Source organism: Crocodylus porosus, unplaced genomic scaffold, assembly GCF_001723895.1.
Source record: "Crocodylus porosus isolate Cpor-Errol unplaced genomic scaffold, CroPor_comp1, whole genome shotgun sequence".
NCBI lineage: Eukaryota > Metazoa > Chordata > Crocodylia > Crocodylidae > Crocodylus > Crocodylus porosus.
The window spans coordinates 154,854,322-154,875,438 of record NW_017728906.1 but is presented as its reverse complement, the minus strand read 5'-3'; the positions used below and the strand labels follow the sequence as shown (position 1 = coordinate 154,875,438).

Sequence of the window (21,117 nt, the reverse complement as noted above, 5' to 3'; positions counted from 1 at the left end):
CCTGCCATGGCAGGGGGTCAGACTTGATGATCTGCTCAGGTCCCTTCCGACCCTACCAACTATGAAACTATGAAAAGGGATGCCCATCATTATAATGAGCAGACTTGATATCTATTCCCATTCCAATTATCCTTTAACTAGAGGCTACAGTTTTGACTGGAACAGCTGTGTTTGAGATCCACTTAAATACCAAATGAGATGATGATCAGAGTTTTTTCTAGAGAATACCTCGTGATATCAGATCATTCAAATGTGCGTTCCTTCGTAATTCATCATTAATTGAAGCTTTTCGAAAAAGAGTTACCCATGGCCTCACACTAGCATTTCTGTCTTTAATTAAATGTTAAGTTAGTAGAGAGAAGAGGGGAAGCAAAGAAGTGGGTTTATTATACTTCACTTGGTAGCTGACAATATATTGCACTACATTTCGATGGAAATGATTCAATTGCTGAACCATAAGCAGATTGTCGGAAGTGACTAATGGGGGGAGGGGGAGAGGTGTGCGCCAGAGGGGGTGGGTGCCCAGTTGAGATTCTTTTAGTGGCTTGAGTTTCAGAAGGTGCTAAACACCCACTTTGTGAAAAATCAGGCTCCTTTATGATGTCTGCAGTTGCCTTTAGTAAAGCTTTGCATTTGATAATGGGTAAAGAACATGTCAACCTCAGCTGTGTTCTGGAAAGCTTTATTATTATTATTATTATTATAATAACTTCTAATATGGGAAATTTGTTCTGGCATTATGACCCTGATGCTGCAGATGCTTCAGTATTTACCCAACTTCGCTCAGGTAAACAGGCCCGTTGACTATTCAAACGAGTCAAGTTCTATGTAAGCTTGAATCGTGGCAGAATCAGGATGTGTACTTACAGGATTCCTCCCAAACATTTCTTCAGAAAGTTATCCAAAACCTCTGGAGTTTCTGTAAGGCTTTTCATTGTTTTCTGTTTTTATTTATTCTTATGGTTTTATATGTTATGCTAAGAAATTATTAAGGTCAAATGTTGGGGAGCCATCTAAGTCCTGTTTGATTCTGGGCTCAAAGGCACAGTATTGGCTTTTACTGTGCAGGGTTATAATTTTTGTAACCAGAGGGGCTAGGACTTAATCTTTTTAAAATAAAAGCTTAGATTCATGAAAACACAGCAACAGCTGGGGAGACTTCAAAGTCCAGCATGTCTAGGCTTTTCTTTTCCAAGGGCATCATGGTGGAACTGCACTGTTGAATAAACTGCGAATGATAGTGCCTGTGTTGTCGTAAAATGTTTTAGTGTTTCTTCTGCAGTGCAAGTAGTAGATGAGCATTAGAAATGTCTTCATATTTTCTAATACTGATATAGCTCTCTGCTAGTGCTTCACACAGTGGTTGTTTATAAGCTCTTCTGTCTTTCTTTTCTCAGTTACAAGAAACCAGATGCAGAAAGTTATGAAGCCCAAGCTCAGGGCTGTATGAAGCCACTGACTCCTTCTCAAATCAGTGTTCACATTGGGATGGATGATAGGAGACGGGATTTGCCCAGAACAAGTGCCTGGGATCAGATTAGTCAAGTGTCCCTCTCTTCTCTGACTTCAGACAAGCTGTCTAGACGCAGTGGCTTTATAGAGGAAGAAGGGGACAAGTGGTCACTGCTCATTAATGACAGAAATGAAGAACAATACATTTAACATGCATTTCCGAGAGCCAGATAGTACGGTGAGATACAGTTCTTTGCCAGTGACACCAGTGACTAAACCACCAAGAGTTTCATAATTACAAATGGATTCTTTTATGTTTCTTCTTGCAAAGTAACTGGAATTCAATACGTCAGCTTTGTATTGTGTGAATGTTGATTTGTCAGGCTACAAATCACTTTCAGTCACTAAAATGTCTTGAGGCCCCCTAATGAATTAAGCCCTTAACTGCACACATTATTCACTATGCACAGTATGATATAGGAACTTTCAAAGTCTAACATAACTGCTACCTCCTGAGTTGTTTGTGGGGAACCAAAATCCCATTCTTCTCCATCTCACTCGTGTGTCTTAAAGTGATTCCTATAAGAAGCATAGACACTTTCCCCATATGCTGTATTTCATTACTACGTCAAAGTGAAAACAAATGTGCTTGACTTAGAGCCCTGTGTTTAGGGATCTTGGATCTTATTCTTGGTTAAAATAAAAAAATCAGAACAAGCTGTGTCAACATGGGGGAAATTTTACAGTTTGGACTGTCCTTTTCCTTAGAGTCAAAATATGTGTTTAAAGATTTTCCAGAGCATAAATGTTTTGAAATTCTGTTTTAAAGGTTATCATTTACCTCCATGCGTTGCTGAGTCTTTTGACATTGATCTCCATTTTACTAAGTTTCCTCTCAGTACCTAACTGCTCTACTTAGATGTTCCACTTGAATCCTGCAGCCCTTTTCTTCCAGCAGAGTCCCACTTCTCCGCATTTCTTACATGTTCCATTTTCCCCTGTGGGACCAGATCTTACAAGCCAGTAGAGACCCCTCTGTCCTTCTGAAATCTGTGAAGTCTGAGCTCCCTTCAGTTGTCTGCACTAGTAAAACACTTTATCTGCAAGCACAGTGCAGAATCCTTTGATTCTCTGAAAAATGTGGTGCTCAGCTCTTTGTCTGTGTGGCAGGGCACTGTAAATACACAATTGTGAACCATCCTAGCTGTTCAGCTATTGACGTATTCATGCTGCTGCATTCAGAGAGGCTTTCCATCATGAGTGCTTGTTCTGTGCTCTGATTTGAACACAGAACGAGGCTCTCTCACCAATGAGAGAAGTTAATAAGCATGGCTCTTTGGGAACTTTACAGAAGTGGTTGTGCAGTAGAAGTGGAGATTCAATGAGCCCCGTGGATCTGGAGACTGGCAAGCAAAAAGAAGTAGTTTAAAGTGCATCTATAAATCCACTTAATCCCTCTTAATATCTTGTGCCAGAGCTGGGTAGTTAAAAGAAACCTTTTGCTTGGATAGTAATTCTGTCCCAGGCAAAAGAAAAAGTTTCATTCTTATACACATCACACCAGGTTAAATCTGTCAGTCTTACTTCAAATTTCAGTTTAACAGTGGACCTAATGAATAAATATGTCCACAAGGAGGAGACGGTAACTTGACTAGTATAATGGGCTAGGCCAGCTATTCCTGCGATTCCAAAATGACAGGTGGGAATCATGGGGAAAAGGTATTGAGCTTAATTGTACTTTGTATGTGTGGTTGACTGGTTGTTTGGGGTTTTTGAATCGTGCAAGATTGACAATGCAATTTGTGGGTCAATTACATGAAAAAGCAGTAAAAATGAAAAGAGTAAAGAATAGGTACAGGGCACCCATTCACTATGGCAGCACAAATATTCAATTATTCTTCAAAGCTGTTCTTAACCATTTAATCACAGGTTTCAGGTACTTCTTTGAAGGATAGAAGAGGGGATCAAATTAAGAATGTTAGCAATGGACTTGGATTTATATGACAATAAGCTCTAAGTAATTCTACTGCTTGGTCAAGCATAGTAACCAATCAAGATGGAAGAGAGAAAAATCTTCCACTTCAATGCATGAGGTTAATTCCAGGGACTTCATCTGCTTCGCAATGCCAAACTAATCCTCTAGCATTAGTCTCCCAGGGCACTTGGATTTGGTTGCTTCAGTGAGCGGAGTTTGGAACTGAAATCTTGATCTCAGTGATGTTAATAGTAATAGGATGTAAAAGATGAGGGAACCAGAATTTAGTGCACTGCAGTGGTGACGGAACTGTTTAGTTTATTTTTAAAGTCTAATACTTTCTTCCCAAATCTTGTCCCTTCCAGACTGAGAGTCCAGACACTTCAGTGGGAAGAGGACTGTATCCAAATGGTAGACGTTTCCTATCATAACGTTCTCACCTTTTCTTGTCTTTTTCATCTATCTATCTATCTACCTATCTATCTATAGAAAGAGAGACGCATGCGTACACGCGTGCCAGTTGCCTGTAAAGAATGACCGGGGGGGGAGGAGGGCTGGAATGCCCCATGCTTACTGCTCTTCTGCCTCTTGCAGGGAGCGGGGCGGGGGAGCCGAGGGCAACGCTGCTGTCTTTGGCTCCCCCACCCCCTGTCCAGTCCTCGGCACAGCTTCAGAATCATGGTGGCGCTCCCCCAGGCTTGGAGCACTCTGACTGGCTGTTTCTGTCACCCAGTCAGAGTGCAAATAAAGTGTTATGAACAGACAGACGGACGGATTTAGGCTTTTATAATATTAGATGGAATATCTATTATAGAATCTATAGAATATCTATTAGATCTCTCTCTCTCTCTCTCTCTCTCTCATATATATATATATTATAAAAACCTAAGTCTGTCTGCTCATAATACTTTATATACATATATATAGAGAGAGAGAATATATATCTATTAGATATATATCTATGCATATCTGTATCTATATGTAGATAGATGGATGGATGGATGGATAGATCATGGGACAAACTGTGCCATTATAAGATAGACCAATGTAAGTGCAATGCATATACTTCCATCCTGGAAGAGTCATTTGCTACTGGCAAACAGGTTATTTATTCCAAGTCTATGGCCAGGTACTGTAATGGCACCAGCTGTGAACAGCTAGGCTGGAATAGCTGCTTGTCTGTTCACTCTAATTCCTAGTTTAATTTACATGGGTGTATACATGTGATGTAAATTAAGTTGATGTAAATGCGTTATGTGTCCTGACTCTAAGAGGCCTCCTGAAAACATTCAAGTTTGTACATCTCAATAAATTAGATGCAGATAGTCAAAGGAAGCTGGTGCTAAGCTTTTATTTGGACTTTTTCTGATGTTTGGGTATTTTATATTGGGACAACTGGAGCAAGTTTGTATTTTTAAATGTATATTAGAGATTATACTTCTTTTGTAGTGTAATAAAGAAATAATTATAAAGTCTGTTTCTTGTGAGACTTTGACAAAACTATTTCCTTGCCCATGATATTGCTATGAAACATTTTTGGCACATTTAATGTTACTGTAAGATGTTATCCTGTCCATTCTGTGTTTTCTCCTTTTACAGGAAATGTAGGCAGAGATTCCATTTGAATTCTGCCCAAACTGACTCTGACTTCATATGGTTATGCAATCTTGCCAGGACCTGTATTTTCTTTTAAAGCATTTGTGCGAAGAAAAGGATGAGTAGGTGGTAAAATGATACAACAGAGTGCAAGTATGTTACATCGAATAACTTTTTAAAAGAGGAAATTAAATTGGGCGTTTCAGTGATGGCAGCAAAAGAGACTTTTCTCATTGGGAGATTATTGAAAACCACAAGAAAACAAGGAGTGGTGAGGGATAAACACCCTGCTCTTTGTTGTGGATCAGATAAACAGGCACAACAAGAGGCAGACTAATGTCTGTCCGTGTCTCTTCTGGAGATGTAGCTTTTCCATAGATTCTTTGTGCAAACAACTGGCCAAGCCTTTGTATATCTTTTTGCATGACGAGTATCTTGGGAAGTCTCCTTTGGGGCTGCAGGTAAAGTAAAAAAAAAATAAAAAAAATAAAGCTGGGTGTGTGTGTTTTCCCCTTCAGAATTCATCAGCTCATGGCGTAGCTGAAAGGGAAACCTAAGGAGCAAATATTTGAGCTATCTTGTACCATGACTCAGATGCATCCTTTTCTGGATGTTGATTGAGGAGAGGACCCAGCCTTACTAGGCTCCTCAGAGTGAACACCATTCAAATATAAGGAAGGGTAGATTTGCACCTTACAGGGCATGTCTACATGTGAAATGAATGCGAATCAATAAATTCCAGTGCATATTGCACCAGAGTTTATTGCTCCCATGTGCCACATTTACATGTGTGTCTGGGACTGCAGCACGTTGAGTTGGGACAAAGCAGCTTCAACTGGCAGGGAGTCCCAAGAGTCAGCTTGCCAGCCTGAGGCTGCTCCAACCTGGCTCAGTGTGCTGCTGGGGGGCTGGCTGGGGCACGAGGGTGCTTCAGTGCAGGGCTAGTCAGCAAGCAGCCTCCACGCTGAAGTACCCACCTACTCCAGCCAGCCCTGTCAGTATCTACACATGCTGGTTGCACAGTTAAGAATTCTGCGGCAGGATAGTACTTGTATTTGTAAATGCTAACCTATGGCAGATTTAATTGCTTTACTGTGGCCTAATATGCAGATGCTGAGATTTTGCTGCAGAGCTAATTGTGCAGCTCCACAGTAAACGTCTCATGTAGATGAGCCCCCAGACTAACAAAAATAGATATATAGCACAAACTTTTTGTCTAGGAACAGACATTCAAAAAGCCTGAGCCTGAATTGATTCATTCTTTACAGGTTAGTCTAACCTGGCTAGGCTAAGTCAGTTTGTAACCCAGACAGACATCCCAGAAATGCAGGCACATGCCTGCAATGGCTCCGGCTAGAAGCTGGGGCGTCCTAGAGGGGATCCCGCCCCCTTTGCTTCCACAGGGCAGAGTTGAGAGGGGCAGGACACTCTGGTTATTCCCTCCCCTCTGGAGCTGCCCACCAGGGAACTCAGTGTTTATCAACCCATTAAGAAAACAAAGTCTCTGTCCATTAACTAATGGAGCCCTTCTTAAACAGCTCTTCCAAGTGTAGCCCAGGTAACTTGGGTATATACTCTCTTTCTCCAATCGAAGGGGATTGTTAGCTGGCAGGTATGGTGTGGGGGAACTGCAGACGCTCAGTTTCCCTCCATGCCTATAGAACCAGGCCAGGACAGTCAGGGAAAATAATATGGATATGTTTTCTCTCTCTCTCTATCTATCTATAGATATAGCTATAGATATAGATATAGATAAACAAGATAGCTAAACAAGTAACAAATAATACCCTCTGGAGAAATGACATAAAACCTTATACCAGTGCAGGTAAGTCACAGGTATTTGATCTGAAACAGATAACCCTCAAAATAAACATAGATAGATAAGTATGGGTGAACAAAAAATAAGCCACAAATAAATACAAATAACAACAGGTGAAATAATAGCAACGGCAAAGCCCTATGATGCTACTTATCTACTAGTTTACAAACATGAGAGTTCAAAAATATAAGGCATGCCATCACACCACTTATGGTGCAGGAGCCCCAAAAATTAACTTAATCCCAAGGGGAAGCCCCAATGCCCTTGGGCTTTTCCAAAGCCCTACAAGGAAGTTGGTAACTTTAAGGGAGCCCTACCAGTGGGACCTCCACTTTCAGGAGGCCTTAACTAACCAGCAAGGACTCCCCTCCCCCATGGGAATCCTCTTTTCCCTGCAACTCACAGCTCCCAGGCCTGGAAGGTGGCCATTGTCCTCTGTGCCAAGCTGCTCTTGCCTACAGTGGGCTTCGGGGCAGGGGCAATTGCTGTCCCCTGGAACAGGGCTCCTCTGTGCAGGGCTTCTGGGGCCTGTGGCTTGGCCCTGTCAGCTGGCTCAGGAGCTCAAGTACTGTCTGGATCCCTGGACTGAACCTTTTGCTATGGGTCAGAGGCCTGGGCTGCCTCGTGCAGCACCAGGCTCGGTCTGCTCCCGGACCCTACGTGCAATGCCTCCTGCACCGAGCTCCCAGTCTCGTTCTGGGGGTTGAGGACCTGAGCCGCCCAAGTGCTCCAAAGGTCCTGCTCCGTGCTCTGGCCTGTGCACCATGTCTCTGGCTGCATGCCAGAGGTTGCAGACCTGAGCCACCTCACGCAGCTCCCAGGGCCTGGGTGCCATGTGGCATGCTGTGCACTGAGAGCCTAGCTGCTGGAGCCGTCCCCTGGTGATGGAAGTCTTCAGGGGCACTTCTGGGCTACTGCTTCGTCCTGCTGAGCAGCATTCCTCAGCTCTTCTAAGCCCTGCTCTTCTCTCTTCTCTTTCCCGGATGTCTTCCCCTTGTGCTGGGCACGCAGCTCCTTTTGTACTCTCCAGGGCTCTGCCCCTGAAGTCCTCCAGACCTCACAGTGTTGCAGTCTTCAGTCAGGTCCAGGGGGCGGGGGGCATTCCTCTTCCTTTCCCCTCAGGCAAGGGGCATGACTTAACTCTTCTTGCTGCCTCCTGATTGGTGGATGGGCTCCACTAATTAAAACAGCAAGATTTCAAGCCTGGGAGTCAACCCAAGCTCCAAAAGGCAAGCCTGCTGCACAAGGAAGGGTGTTAAGCTATCTGTTGATTAGCTACAAAAAGCCTGTCTGCCTGTCATCACCCACAGCATGGACCATAGCCAGTGTGTGGTCTGTTAGCTAATACTGAGGTGTCTGCGCAAAGCAGAGGAGGGGGGGAATAATCCCTGCTTGGCAGGGAGAAGCCAGGCAGATACTCTGTGCCTGCAAATCTGTGCTGAGCTGCAGCCAGGAAGCAGAGGGGAGAGGCCAGCCCTGCAGTGGAGCAGAGAGCCCCGCCCAGCCCAGCCCAGAGAGCATGCTGGGATGCTGGGGGTGTCTGGTTTATCTTAAACCAGCAAGGGGTCTGGGAGAAACATTGCATAAACTTGTTTGAGCCAAATCAGTTAAATCTGATACTACATTCAACCAGGTTTATCTCAAACAGGTTTCACCCATTTTCAAACTGGTTTATGTGCACTGAACATCTGTTCTGTTACAGGTTTAAATCAGTTTCTGATCGCTTAAACTGGTTTATATGTAATGTCTGTCTCTAGCCTTGTAGTCTAGAGCTCATTGCCCAGAATAACCACCAGATGTCACTACAAGTACAAACACACAGCAACCTACCAAGCAGAGGTTTGATTAATTTCTTGATATATTTTCTGAGCATCTGAAAAACTAAAACATCTTAATTCCTGGGGAGGGAGAAGTGCAAGGGGGCAGTTTATGTCAAAGAATGTAGTGGATCTAAAATGCCAAGTTGATCTGAAGTTATAGAAGCTTTTCACACTCTTTATTTGCCTGGAGCTAAGCATTGCTACCTTGTTTGTATTATTTGACAGACAGATGTCTCCTGAGCTCTGCATGTGCAGTCTATTGAAATTATCATCATCCTTTCTTGACAAGCTGAGATTTAGAAAGAAAAGCACAGGAGAAGGCAAATTTGAAATTCAAGTAGTGTAGAATGCTATTGTACTCTAAGAAGAGAATCCTGACCTTACATTCTAGTTTTAAACATTTTTTTAGTACTAAAACAATCCCAGATTATTTTAGAATCTAAAATTTCAAAAGAGAATCTTTTAGCAGCATCCAACTTGAAACTTAAGTTCTAAATCAGGAAAATATCTCTATTCAGGAAAATACTTAAATACAAGATTAAATCCTGTTGGACTCTGGCAAATCAGCACATGTGGAAAACAATATTTTAAATGCACTTTTAAATCAGGGCCTTAGGCATATCAAGTTGGGTATGAAAAATTAATGGATATGTATTTGAAAAATTAGACTATACAAGACTCCTAAAAGTGCCCTAAGATAGAAGGATTTTCTTACTGAATCACTTATCTTTTATTAAGAGAAAAGAATTATGACCAGACAAATAGTATTAAGTATTACTGGTAACATAGGATGGAAGTTAAGGTAGTTTAGGTTATAGGATGCAGTGAACATGACTGTATTGCTAGTCTATTGCTGCTAAACACCGTAGTCCTTTGTTAATAGTTAAAACATTTTTCTGAATCTATGTACTGCAATCCAGGATGGTCCAGGAAACCAGGACCATCTCTAAGAGGTGACTTCATCTTCTACTTCTCACCATCTTAGCCTTTTGCAGATATTCTAATTCTCTGGCAGGTGGTATTTCTATGAACCCCTAAATTATTGTGACACTGGATGCAAATTCAGACATAAGATGGCGAAGCCTTTTCAAATAGGCTTTCTTGATTGTGACATAATTAAAGGTTACTTAATGAAGGCCAAATACCCTCTTCCCCTTCCCCTAGTCACTTCTAGAGTAAAAACCTGCTCTCAGTGCTGTCTATCCAGTGACTATTTCATGCAAAACACATAATCAGTGTTGGCAGAAAAGCCCAGCCCATTTCCTCCCAGGACAGTGACCATGTCACTTGGCCACAGATTCAGATTCCTGCTTGAGTGCTCTCCTTCTGGCCTCATGATTCTTCCTTTCCTTTCTGCTTGCTGGCCTAGCTTCAACAGGAGAAGGATCAAGAGAGCTCAACCCTGCCTAGCTCAGAGCTTGATGGTGCTTTAACCATCATGGGAAGTGAGCACTGTGTATTTTAAACCCTGTCTGGCTGTGGTGGATCTGCAGACCAGATATCCACTTTCTAGTCAAGTGCTCTAACGTCTAGGCTTCTGGGAAGAAGGTGTGTGATTGTCATCTTGTTCTCCCTTCCTTTTTTGGCTGGGTTGGAGGAGCAATAAAGGTTTCCTAGGAACTTGAAGAGGGTGGAATAGCCCTGGACACACCAAGAAACCTGGACATCTAACAGCCACCTGTGTATAGGCTATGTCTGAATCTATATTTAGGGTGATTCTAAGGGTTGCCTTCTGCTACCCCGAGGGACCGAAGCTGCCCTTTCTCACCTAGGTGACCTTGCTGCTCTTCACAGGCACAAGCACAGGAGAGAGAAGCAGTGGGCGGATTGATTCATATTGGGTCTCTGCTGGACAGGAACAGGAACTGCAAGCTGGATGCTACTCATAGAAAGGCTCCATAGTTACCTCTGTCTGTAGTTAGAATAAGGTACAGTAGCAATGGGCAGTAGGCTGCTGATGGACTTCATGTGCACCGGTGAGCACCAAGTGTAGTGCAGGGAAAGAGAAGGACTGGAGAGACGCTCAGCCTAGGCAAGGGGAGCTAATGAGCTGTGTGGACGAACACGGAGCTATCTCAGGGCTTTTCAGTGTCATATTGGTAGTGGTGTGTCCTGGACAGGATGGGCCCAAGCAGCTTCCACTCACACCTGTGGGAGACCCTCTAAATGGGTACTTGTTAGTGATGTCACTCTGGGTTTGCCCTCAGTAGCTGCTCCCTTCCTCTCCTCTCCTCTTATCTGCCCACTCGTGAGCTTCCAGGTTCAAAGTGTGTGGGTGGCCAGGGGGTGCTTGAGCCAATCCTGGGTTGTCTATACACAGCTGCTACATGTCAACCTGCCCTGAGAGGGGGAGCGGGATCTGAGTCTGTATTGTTATAATGGGGTGACCACTTAAACACTTCCTCACTGAGGTCTCATGGGCTTGGCCTTGTTTGGGAATCCCAATCTTGCCTGTGGAGCCTATGCCCATAAGTGTTGTCAGAGAAGGCCACTAGGATCAGACCACTTTTACCGTTACAGCTTAGTGATAAGAGCATGTGACCGAGACATAGGATAGCTGTGTTCAAATCCTTTCCCTGTGTGAGAAGATGTGTATTTGGATCTCCCTCATGGACTAACCCTCAGGTTGTATGGTAGTCTGCAGTGGACATAGCATCTATAATTTATGTCCAAGTTGTTCCATTTTGCATGTAAATATTCACTGAGAGAGAGGCAGAGAGTAACTTATGTCATTAGAACAAGGACTGGAACTTGTATCTCCCCATCCTGAGTATCCCTACTGCTAGGCTACAGAATTGTGCTCCTTCCCTCTCCTTAGCCTGGTCGTTAGGGCGGTGCAAAATTTCGCTGGGTGTTTCATTTCAAAGCTGTTTCGATGCATTTTGAGCTTGAAACAACAAAATTAAAATGAAACAAAAGCCTTCAAAACAGCTTCAAAATGAAACAAGGGCACTCAAAATGTTTTGAAACTTTTGAAATGTTTCGAAACTGGGCTAACTTGGCTTCAACACCAGTCCCAGCCAGCAGCAGCAGCCTCCTGTCATCCGGTGCAGATCTGAACCATGCCCTCCCCAGGAGGATTCTGGCACAGCCCCCAGCCCTCCCGGGGGTGTGGGCCCCCGGATCTGCATACCGGATGACAGCATGCTGTTGCTGCCAGCTGGGCTCAGGAGCAGCACCAAACTTCCCGGCGCTTGGCATGGGCTGTGCCCAGTGCCGATCCCAGCCAGCAGCAGCAGCCTCCTGTGATCCGGCAGACAGATCAAGGTTTGCCTGTGTGCCTGGGAGGGCTGCAGGAGCTGTGCTGGACTCCTCTCAGGGGTATGAGCCCCAGATCTGTTTGCCAGATGACAGGAGGCTGCTGCTGCCAGCTGGGAGCGGTGCTGGGTGCAGCCTGCACCCAGTGCCGGGAAGATTGGTGCTGCCACTGGCCCCAGCTGGCAGCAGCAGCAGCCTGGCCCCAGCTGGCAGCAGCAGCAGCCTGTCATCCAGCAGGCAGATTGGGGGCCTGCCCACACCCCAAGGGGGAGTCCAGCATGGCCCTGCAGCCCACTTGGGGGGTGCAAGCCCCCTATCTGCCTGGCAGATAACAGGAGACTGCCACTGCTGGTAAGTGACAGGAGTTTTGCTTGTTAACAACTTGAGGTGCAGTTTCCCAGAAACCTCTACACTTATATCCTTGAAACTTGGCAGGCGTCATGCCCTCAGAAGGGGCTACCATCTTTGCAAGTTTCATCTGAATCAGGCAAGAAATAACAAAGTTTTAGGCATTTTCATGATTCCCCATTATAGCCTATGGGTGAAATGTTGAAACAGTGAAACAGTTTTGATTAAAACGAAACAGAACAGGGCTTTCAAAACAAAACTCAAAACAAAACACTGTTCCAACGAAGCATTGACACGGAAGTTGAAGCAGAGTGGTGCTGTTTCACACCACCCTACTGGTAGTTGAGACTGTCTGGCAGAAGGCCTGACTTCAGAGAGACTAACTCTGGGAGATGATATCATTGGTGCAAATCTCAAGAGGAGGAGAGCATCCCCTTTCCTACCCTTAAATCTCCATGCATTGTTTATGGGACCCAGGCATATAACTTGGGGTTGTGGCATAAGTAGAGCATAAAGTAAGAATTTCAGGTGTTGAGGTGCAGAAACCTTTTTGTGAATGTAGCTCTTGGTTCCATGGAGCAGACTCTGCCTCCCTGCGTGCTGACACAATACCCCTTTCAATACAGCTCTGATCCATTTTGGGCAGTGCTGCAATAGGAAGAATAATGACAATTTTCTGACAATGTTGCATGAAAAGATGTTTCAGCCTTAACATCACAGTTTATTCTGCTTATTCTGCCTTACGCAGCAACCTCATTGGCTGTATTTCTTAGTAACCAAAAAATGCCTTAAAATAGCTAGGCTGGTTTTGGGTTTTTTTTATTATTAACAAAATTCAACTGACAGGTAAAGGAAGTGATGCTTATTTTGATTTCTTTATATGCTGATCTTTAAAACTTTTCATTGGAAAGCACTACATTGAGCTAATTCTTTTTCATCATTACGAGAGAACTATAAATATTCCAGTCACGCACAGTGTGCAAATTGTTAAGCATTCGTAATTCTCCTCCCTTAGGATGAATGGTATTAATTACTTGCCATACTGCTTAAGGTTTCATTGAACCATCAGCCCAAACAGTGGATTAGTTAAAAATGGTGGCTGTTTATTACCTGTTGAACATTAGGGCCGTATCCAGATGTGCAGGGGCATGAGCCTGCAGAGGCACAAATAATAGTGGCACAAATTTGTGCCACTACTTTGTGCTGCAGCACACATCCCTGCAAGTGTCCCACAACAAAGTGCACACTGTTCCACTGTGGGCAAACGGCCCTTGCCCAGCTCTTCCTGGAGCAGCAAGGAGGACCAAGCCTCTGCTTGTTCTGGTGCATGCTATTGTAGTGTGCACCTGCACCATCCCCCCCCCCCCCTTTTTCTTTCCTACTGGGAAATCCTGGTAGCAAATTTTGCCCCTGCACTGCAAATCTGCACTGCAGGGCATGTTTTAACATTCCCTGTGTGCGGTTAAATGAACTGCACATGCTTGCATGTGGGGACATGGCCTAAGAGTCTTATTCTACAAATGCTTGATAAAACAATTAACTGTGGCAAGTATCCCTTTTGCCATTGCTGGACTGAACTGGGAACCTCTAAAGCTAAAGCCATGAGGCCCCACGACCTGAACCAAAGGGAAAAGGTTCTAATATAAGAAGGGATTTTAAGCACATGCTTACCTATTTAAGCATGGAGGTCCAGATTCAGCAAAGCACTTAAGTTCAATCTTTAGTCAATGAAAGAATCTATTTAGCATCGCATGCTTAAAGTTTGGGACATGTTAAACTTTATGTCCCACGTTTAGCTGAGTTCAAGCATCTCTTTTAAAGTTAAGAATATGCCTCAGGGCTTTGCTGAGCCAGGGATGTGACTAGTTTTACTGAAATGCCACATGCTTAATGTTACACTGAGGGTTAAAGATAAAGTGTTCAATATGAATTGGAAGCTGTAACAGCTTACAACTTTGGAGTATCAACTATAGAAAGGAATGCATATAATATACACTGCAGGGTAGAATATAGAGCATTTACTTGCCTGTTTAGGAGCTTGTTCCAGATCCTCAGAACAGGTCAAAATTTACTCAGTGAAATTCCTAATAGGAAGAAGAATTAGTCAAGAGACTGACCAAAGGCCATTAGTCACCAGGAACCTTTTCAATGATTTCAGTAGGCTTTAGATTAGGCTTCAAATGGGGAAGTTTGCAGAATCCAGCCCTACATTTTGCTACACAGTTCCAGTTTCTTGGCCAAAAGAATATGCCTTTAAAAGAGTTAATGTGATTTTAAGATACTTCTGCAACCAGCTGCAAATCTGAAACTTGGAGGGAGGGGAGGCAGGGGGGACCTGTTCAACAGGAAACAGTTCATTAAATATATACTGTCACTGATTTATAAGAAAGCACAGAGACAATATAATTACTGTAATTATGTGAGATACATGCTGCAGAATTGCCATTTGTGTTGGGGAGTTTTTTCCTCTTTGCATAGCAGTTGAATGAAGAACTACAACTGCCAATTTATTAATGCTACAAGTAGAAGTAAATCACTTTTTATCTGTTGCTCAGTTGTCTAGTTCAGAGTAAATGTAGCTCATTAGGTACATGGTTCTGAGGACAAGAGGAATAATTTTTAATCGTGCTGTTTTCTTCATCTGTGATGCACATTTTGTGCTTTTCCTCCGTGCATGTGAGCTGATCAACCTACTACTAACTGTGAGGCCACGGCAGCCCTAGAAAACTCTGCTGTTGACATTTGTGCTGTCACCTTGCTGCTGTTTCACTAAAGCACATGCCCACTTGTCTGCTTTTGCTAGAGCCATGTGTCTTCTCCACAAGAGACTGAATTGGCAAAAGACATGCTGCGCTGAACACGGGCATCCCAGTGTTGTCAGTGCCACTGACTAGAATGTCGCCTCAAGGCAGAGCTGGCCTTAGGGGTGGGCAATGTGGGTGACCACCCAAGGCATTGCGGTGAGGGTGGGTTGCCGTACACAGACACTGTGAGTGGCAGATAGTGATGCTGGCCTGTGGCTTGGGGCCTTGGTGGGGTGGGCTGCCCAGGTTTCTGTACATGGGAGTGGCAGCGGCACCGGTGCCGCCTGGGGAGAGACATGGCAGTGCATACAGGAATCCTCAGGCTGGCGGCCCATGGATGGGAGCAGGGGATGATCCCTATGATCCCTGCTGACTTTCTGCCCCTGGGGCAGGGGGCTGGACTTGATGATCCTCCAAGGTCCCTTCCAGCCCAAATGTCTATGAAGTCTCTGAAATCTATGGAAGACTCTGGTCAAGTCTCACCTGCACGCAGCCAGTTGCATGTTAGGCCCTGGAAGAGCTCTGTGGTGGCCACAGAGCACCAGAGTCCCTGTGCCAGCGATTTCTTGCTGCTCATTACAGACTCCTGCTCCCTCCGCTTCAGCTCCACAGGGCTGCAGCCAGTGGTCCCTGGCATAGGCAGATGCCCTGCCCAGCTTCCCAACCCATCAGACAGAGCCCCCCTGTGGCAGGGCAGCAACACTGGTGACTTGGGTGAGGGGGCAGGGGGGGTCAGCGCCAAAATACAAGTTTGCCCAGGGTACCATTTTCCCTAAGGCCAGCTCTGCCTCAAGGGACTTATTTGCAATGCATTGTAGGATACTGGCACTCTGCTCTCAGGACTGTGGAAGCTCGGGTTCAAGTTCCCACAGCTCTCTGACTCATCCTGTAATTTACTTTTTCAGACCCACTAAACAATCCCTGCAATCCTGCGGTCAGATGTGGATGCTGAACAAACTGAGAGAGCATTTGAATGCCTGAGTTAGAATCGGAGCCTCTGAGTCTCTTTTGTCTTTAGAATTCAGCCACTGCCAGGGATGCTAATTATGCAGCTGGAGAACTGGAAAAAACAAGAGGATGCAGTCACCAAATACTATTTGACAAGTACTGCAGACCTTCCCAGCCCACTTGCACACAGCAGAGCAGTGCTTCAAGAGCTCTTAAGTGAGCTTCTGGTGATGGAATTGCTGTGGGATGCCCAGCTAAATAGATGGCACCATGTGAAGTGGATCACCTGTGCCAGGATGTGTCCGAGCACTGATGATCTGCTTCACTGGGCAAAATATGCATCAGCTGTTGTGATGGGCCATTGCCCTGGACCTGGGGCTTCAGCTGCTCATCCCACTCTGCTGCCTCTTCAGTTAAACCCAAGGCTGGATGTAGGTGGTCAGAACCTGATAACTGGGCCTAGCCACCTACCCCTTCCCTGCAACTGGAGTGGCCAACCAGGTCAGATGACTCTTCATCCCTTCCTATAAAACCCCCTGAATTGGAAGGTGAAGTGTCTGGGCAATGAGGCTTAATTGTATATTTGATTTGCTTCACCCTTGGCTTGTGCCTCTACTGGCTCTCTGATGGACTCTAAGCATGCTAAGGCAGGTAGGCAAATAGACCTGGAGTTTAGCTGGATTCTTTGTCTTCCTAACTTGACTCTGATTTAATCTCCTGCATACCAGCTTGGCTGCCTCCTGACCCTGTGCTCTGCCTGACCCTCTGGATCTCTAACTTAGTTCCCCTGACCGATCTCCTGGTCCTGACTTCCTACGTCCCCTACATGTGGACATGGCACACTTCCCCTGGATCTTGGTTGCTTGTTCTGACCTTGGGACTGGTTGTCCATCGCTTAGCATGACACATTGATCTTGTGGGGCAACCAATGATGTGTTCCCTGCTTCCAGAGATCTGCTCCAGCAATCTCTGGGATTCCTTGAGATTGCTGGGGTGCCTCAGCAAATAGTAAACCCTAGCTCTCCCTGCCTCCAGAGATGCATCTCCAGAAGTTGGGAAAGCTGTGTAGGTGCTCCTGGGCCTGAGGGGCCCAATCTTGTGTAGGAATTCCTGGGACGTGCAGGGCTGAGCCCTGGAAGACCACCCCAGAGTAGTGGGAGACTGCAGGCAGCTCTGGCTGTCCAAGATCTCCTGCCATAAAGGAAATAGACATTTGCCATAATAAAGTGGCACCATTTATTATTACCTTTTGTTGTAGCCATATTGTGGCAGGGCAAAAGGTATGGATGTCTACCTGCTATTGCTTTGTGTCTCCATAAAAATGTTTATGGCAGCACAAAGGCAAGGAAAGATGATGTCTGTTTCCAACCTGAAGACTTTCCTGCAGAAAGGCATATTCCCTGGGCCAGTTCTCCAGTGCAGAGAGAGCTGCATTGCTGAAATGGGGGCCACGTTGTTCTGGGAACTTGCTTTCAGCTAGTAAGTGGGCAGTCAGCCAGCTGCTGGAAAATCTCTGCTAGAAGGGGCTGCTACCATGCAGGTATATGAGAGGTTAAGTGTGCCCTGCTGCACAGGATTGTGACTTGGGTGGACATTCAGAGAATAGCATGCCAGGCTGACTGTTGGAATACATACCTGATTCTAGACTGTCTCTCCACTCCCTCCTCCCTCCATACCGTGGTTATGCAAGCTTAGGCAGATGCCTCAGGATCACAGAGGAGCCACAGGGGAGTGCAGTGGTATGACTGCACTGCACTTGTAGACAGGACTGTGTGCTGGAGCCTTTGGGGACTTACAAAGTCCCCAGAGCAAAAGAGAATCCCCCTTTCTCCGTCATGCTTAGAGGCACGCTTCCTCCCCTGCCCTCTTGTACCTTTGCAACCCAGCTGGAGCAGCTCTGAAGCTTCCCTGTCCCTTGGACAGCAGGAAAGCAGCAGCAGCTGGAGAAGGAGGGGAGGGGATGTGCCTCTGACCATGACCATGGAAGGGAAGACAGTGATGCTTACCTGCTTTGGGAACTTTAAAAAGTCCCCAGAGGTTCCCACAGTGCAGTCAGTACAATCTGAAGATCTGATTCAAATTGAACTGACCCTAGGGCCATGTCCAGATGAGTGTGGTCATGCAGTATGTGGTGCTGCAGATCTGTCTGTGGCATCACACACCACACATTCAGGTGCTCTCCACACTGCAAGGCAGCAGCGGGGGTGGGGTGACCCTGGGAGATCCTGGGGTCAAATAAACCCACGGGGGAAAAAAAAAGTGAGGTGGTGCACATGGTGTTTTAGTTCAAACACCTTCAAGGTGTTTTAGTTCAAAAGCACTCTGCTGCCATTTTCTGCGTGCTGACCTGCATTTCACCACTTACACAACTACATACAACGTAGCATGGTGCATGTCAGTTCGTGTGGATCTCCAGTGCATCACAGGATGAAAAGGTATGTGTATAAATGCCTGGAGATACTAAATTTAATGTGCATTAGAAAAGGCACATTAATACATATGTAGGTGCACCCACTGACAAGGTTTAAACCAGCTTTTACTCCTCAGGAAAGAGAATATAGACTCATAGAAAAGTGGAGCTGGAAGCACTCTCAAGAGGCCATCTTTCCAGTGCTCTGCCCAAAGTGGGATTGCCCCCGTTGAAACTTTCTAGATAGATGCTAGTCTAACCATCTGAGGATGGGGATGCCACAACTTCTCTTGGAGCCATTTTTCATAATTCTTTTAAATATCGTCTCAACGTGGACCCATAGTTTTAAAAAAACAAAACAAAAAAACCCCTAATAGAATTATTTTGTTCTAATATGATATAAATCCAGGGTGATGCTTTGGTTCCCCCATCCTATTTTTAAGTTATAGTAAAATGTAAAAAAGGTACAGAGAAGGGCAACAAAAATAATCAGGGGTATGTAATAGCTTCGGCATCAGGAGAAACTGAAAGGCTAGGTGAGTTGGGTAAGGGTGTGGAGTATCAGGTCACAATCTGGGAATATATTCAGCCATATGGAATCTGCTCCTACGGCAAAAGATCAATGAGGCAATCATAGGGCCGTGCAGGGGAAGTTGGTCTGCCCCTTTTTTTGTTGACTACTTCAACTTCAGCCAAATCCCAGTGTTTGGCAAGGAGAGATGGGTCAGTGTCAGTGGGATACATACTTTCTGCTGAATCTTCTATGGTTGGTGCAGGTAACTTAGTATCTTCAGCTCTGCTTTCAGCGAGGTCCCCTCTAAACATGAGTGCCAGCAGTAAGGTGAGTTGAAAAGGAGCTGCCTTAGTCCCCACACAATGTCGGGATTATGGAGGGCTAGGCAAGGGGTAGGTATCCAGCATAACTGAAATGTGAGAGGAACAGTTTATATTAAAACAAAGAGACTCTTGGTGATCAGATCACAGATTGAGACTCCTAGAAGACTGTCCTGCTGGTGATGGGGCCCAAGGAGAGAGTTTCTGATACTTCGGGATTCTGTTTTGGCCTGACTGGTATCTGATGTCAAATCCATGAAATTAGTAGAGGATCCTGTGTCTAAGAGGGTTAGAACAAAGATGTCCACCTCAGATGGATGCTGTAGGTGAAGGGTGATGAGCAAGGGTGTCTCTCAGGGCTTGGTGGCGCTTGAGAATTGGAGGGTCTGGTTGAATGGTCAGTGGGGGGTCTAGACAATGCCCCTCTACTGAAGCCAGACGAGAGTTTCCTGAAGAGGAAGTGGATATTCCTTTCCTCAGGCAGATCTGGGCAAAATGCCCAGACTCCCCATAATATAGGCAGAGGCCTTGGGTGTGTTGATTCAATTTCTTCTCCAGAGGGGAGTCTTTTCCTAGCCACATCTATCACCAGGCTTCCACAGAGGCAGTGTTGACTTTTGCCTAGGCAGCCCCACGGGTTTAGTTCAGCTCAGCACTCCTGTTGTTGCTCAGACAGATAGGCATCAATATAGATACTAAGATCAATGAGGCCATTCAAAGTAGCAGAGAGCTCCACCCAGGCCAACTCATCTTTAATGGGGCCCTGAAGCCCTTGGCAGAACTGGAAATGTTAAGTCACCTTCTTCCACTCTGTGTCAGCAACCAACTGTCTGAATTTGGTGGCATAACTCCACACTGGGCAGTGCCCTTGTCTGAAGGTCTGGAGAACTCACTCTACAGTATGTATCCAATGCAGGTTTCCCAAAAATTTTGACCATGGCCTGAATAAAGTCTTCAGGGTTGTCAAGGAGAGGGTTTGCTGATTCCAAAAGTGGTAAATCCCAGGCCAGGATGTCGCCACTCAAAAGACTGATGATCAGACCCACCTTGGCCATATCTGAAGTGTACGGTCTGGGGCAGAGATGAGAAGCAAGGCAGCACTGATTAATGAACCCCAGGAAGCAGTAAGGATTTCCCTTGAATTTGTCAGGCAGCAGGGTTTGGGGTTTGGGGTGAGTCAAGTGGGCGGCTACTCTGGTGGGCACAAAAGCATGGTTCTTTTGGGCTGGCAGGGCCGTAAACTGGGCATGCAGCCCCGTCGGCTCACCTCCAGAAATCTGCCCTAGTGGTAGATCCAATCTGCCCTAGTGGTAAATATCATTAAAAAAAAAAAATGTTTAACCCCCTCTAATTATATCAGTTAAACCAGTGGTTGTCAACTGGGCGTACGCATACCTCTAGGAGTACTTAAGTTCATTAAGGGTATGCAGAATGAATGAGAAAAAAAATACGGTTTTAAAATTATTAACTTCATTGTATTTAATTTGATCTTATAAGTGTACATTATCAGTTATTTTTTATTATATGTCATGTGGTATATTTTTAATTGTTTACTGTACACATGAATAATGTGTGGTGGGTGTGTTGTTTAGATACTGTAGCAATTTGGCCCTGCTGGCTCAGATGGGGACCTTGTTGGTCATGGCCTCAGAGACGGCCACCCAGACGGAGCCCATGGTTCCGGGCTCCACGCAGACGGAGCCCCTGGCTCTTGGCTGCGGCGGCTGCCTGTCCCTTTTTCAGGCTCTGGAGCCCGGGAGCATGGCCCCCTCCCCTTGCGGGGTCTGCTCCCTACTGGGGTCTCTGGCGCGCCAGCTGGAGGAGCTCCAGGCCACAGTCCAGAGACTGCGTGC

At 45.5% G+C, this 21,117-nt stretch overlaps 1 protein-coding gene across 1 annotated transcript in view; it reads left to right on the top strand.

The window, feature by feature from the left end:
• Positions 1-5,143, top strand: part of ATP7B (ATPase copper transporting beta) — a 49,269-nt gene extending 44,126 nt beyond the window's left edge. The window contains exons 21-22 of the mRNA XM_019529987.1: positions 1,398-1,690; positions 5,027-5,143. Of these exons, the coding sequence (XP_019385532.1) occupies positions 1,398-1,662 (265 nt within the window). The 3' untranslated portion in view covers positions 1,663-1,690; positions 5,027-5,143. The remainder of the gene's footprint in view (positions 1-1,397; positions 1,691-5,026) is intronic.
• The last annotated feature ends 15,974 nt before the right edge of the window (positions 5,144-21,117 follow it).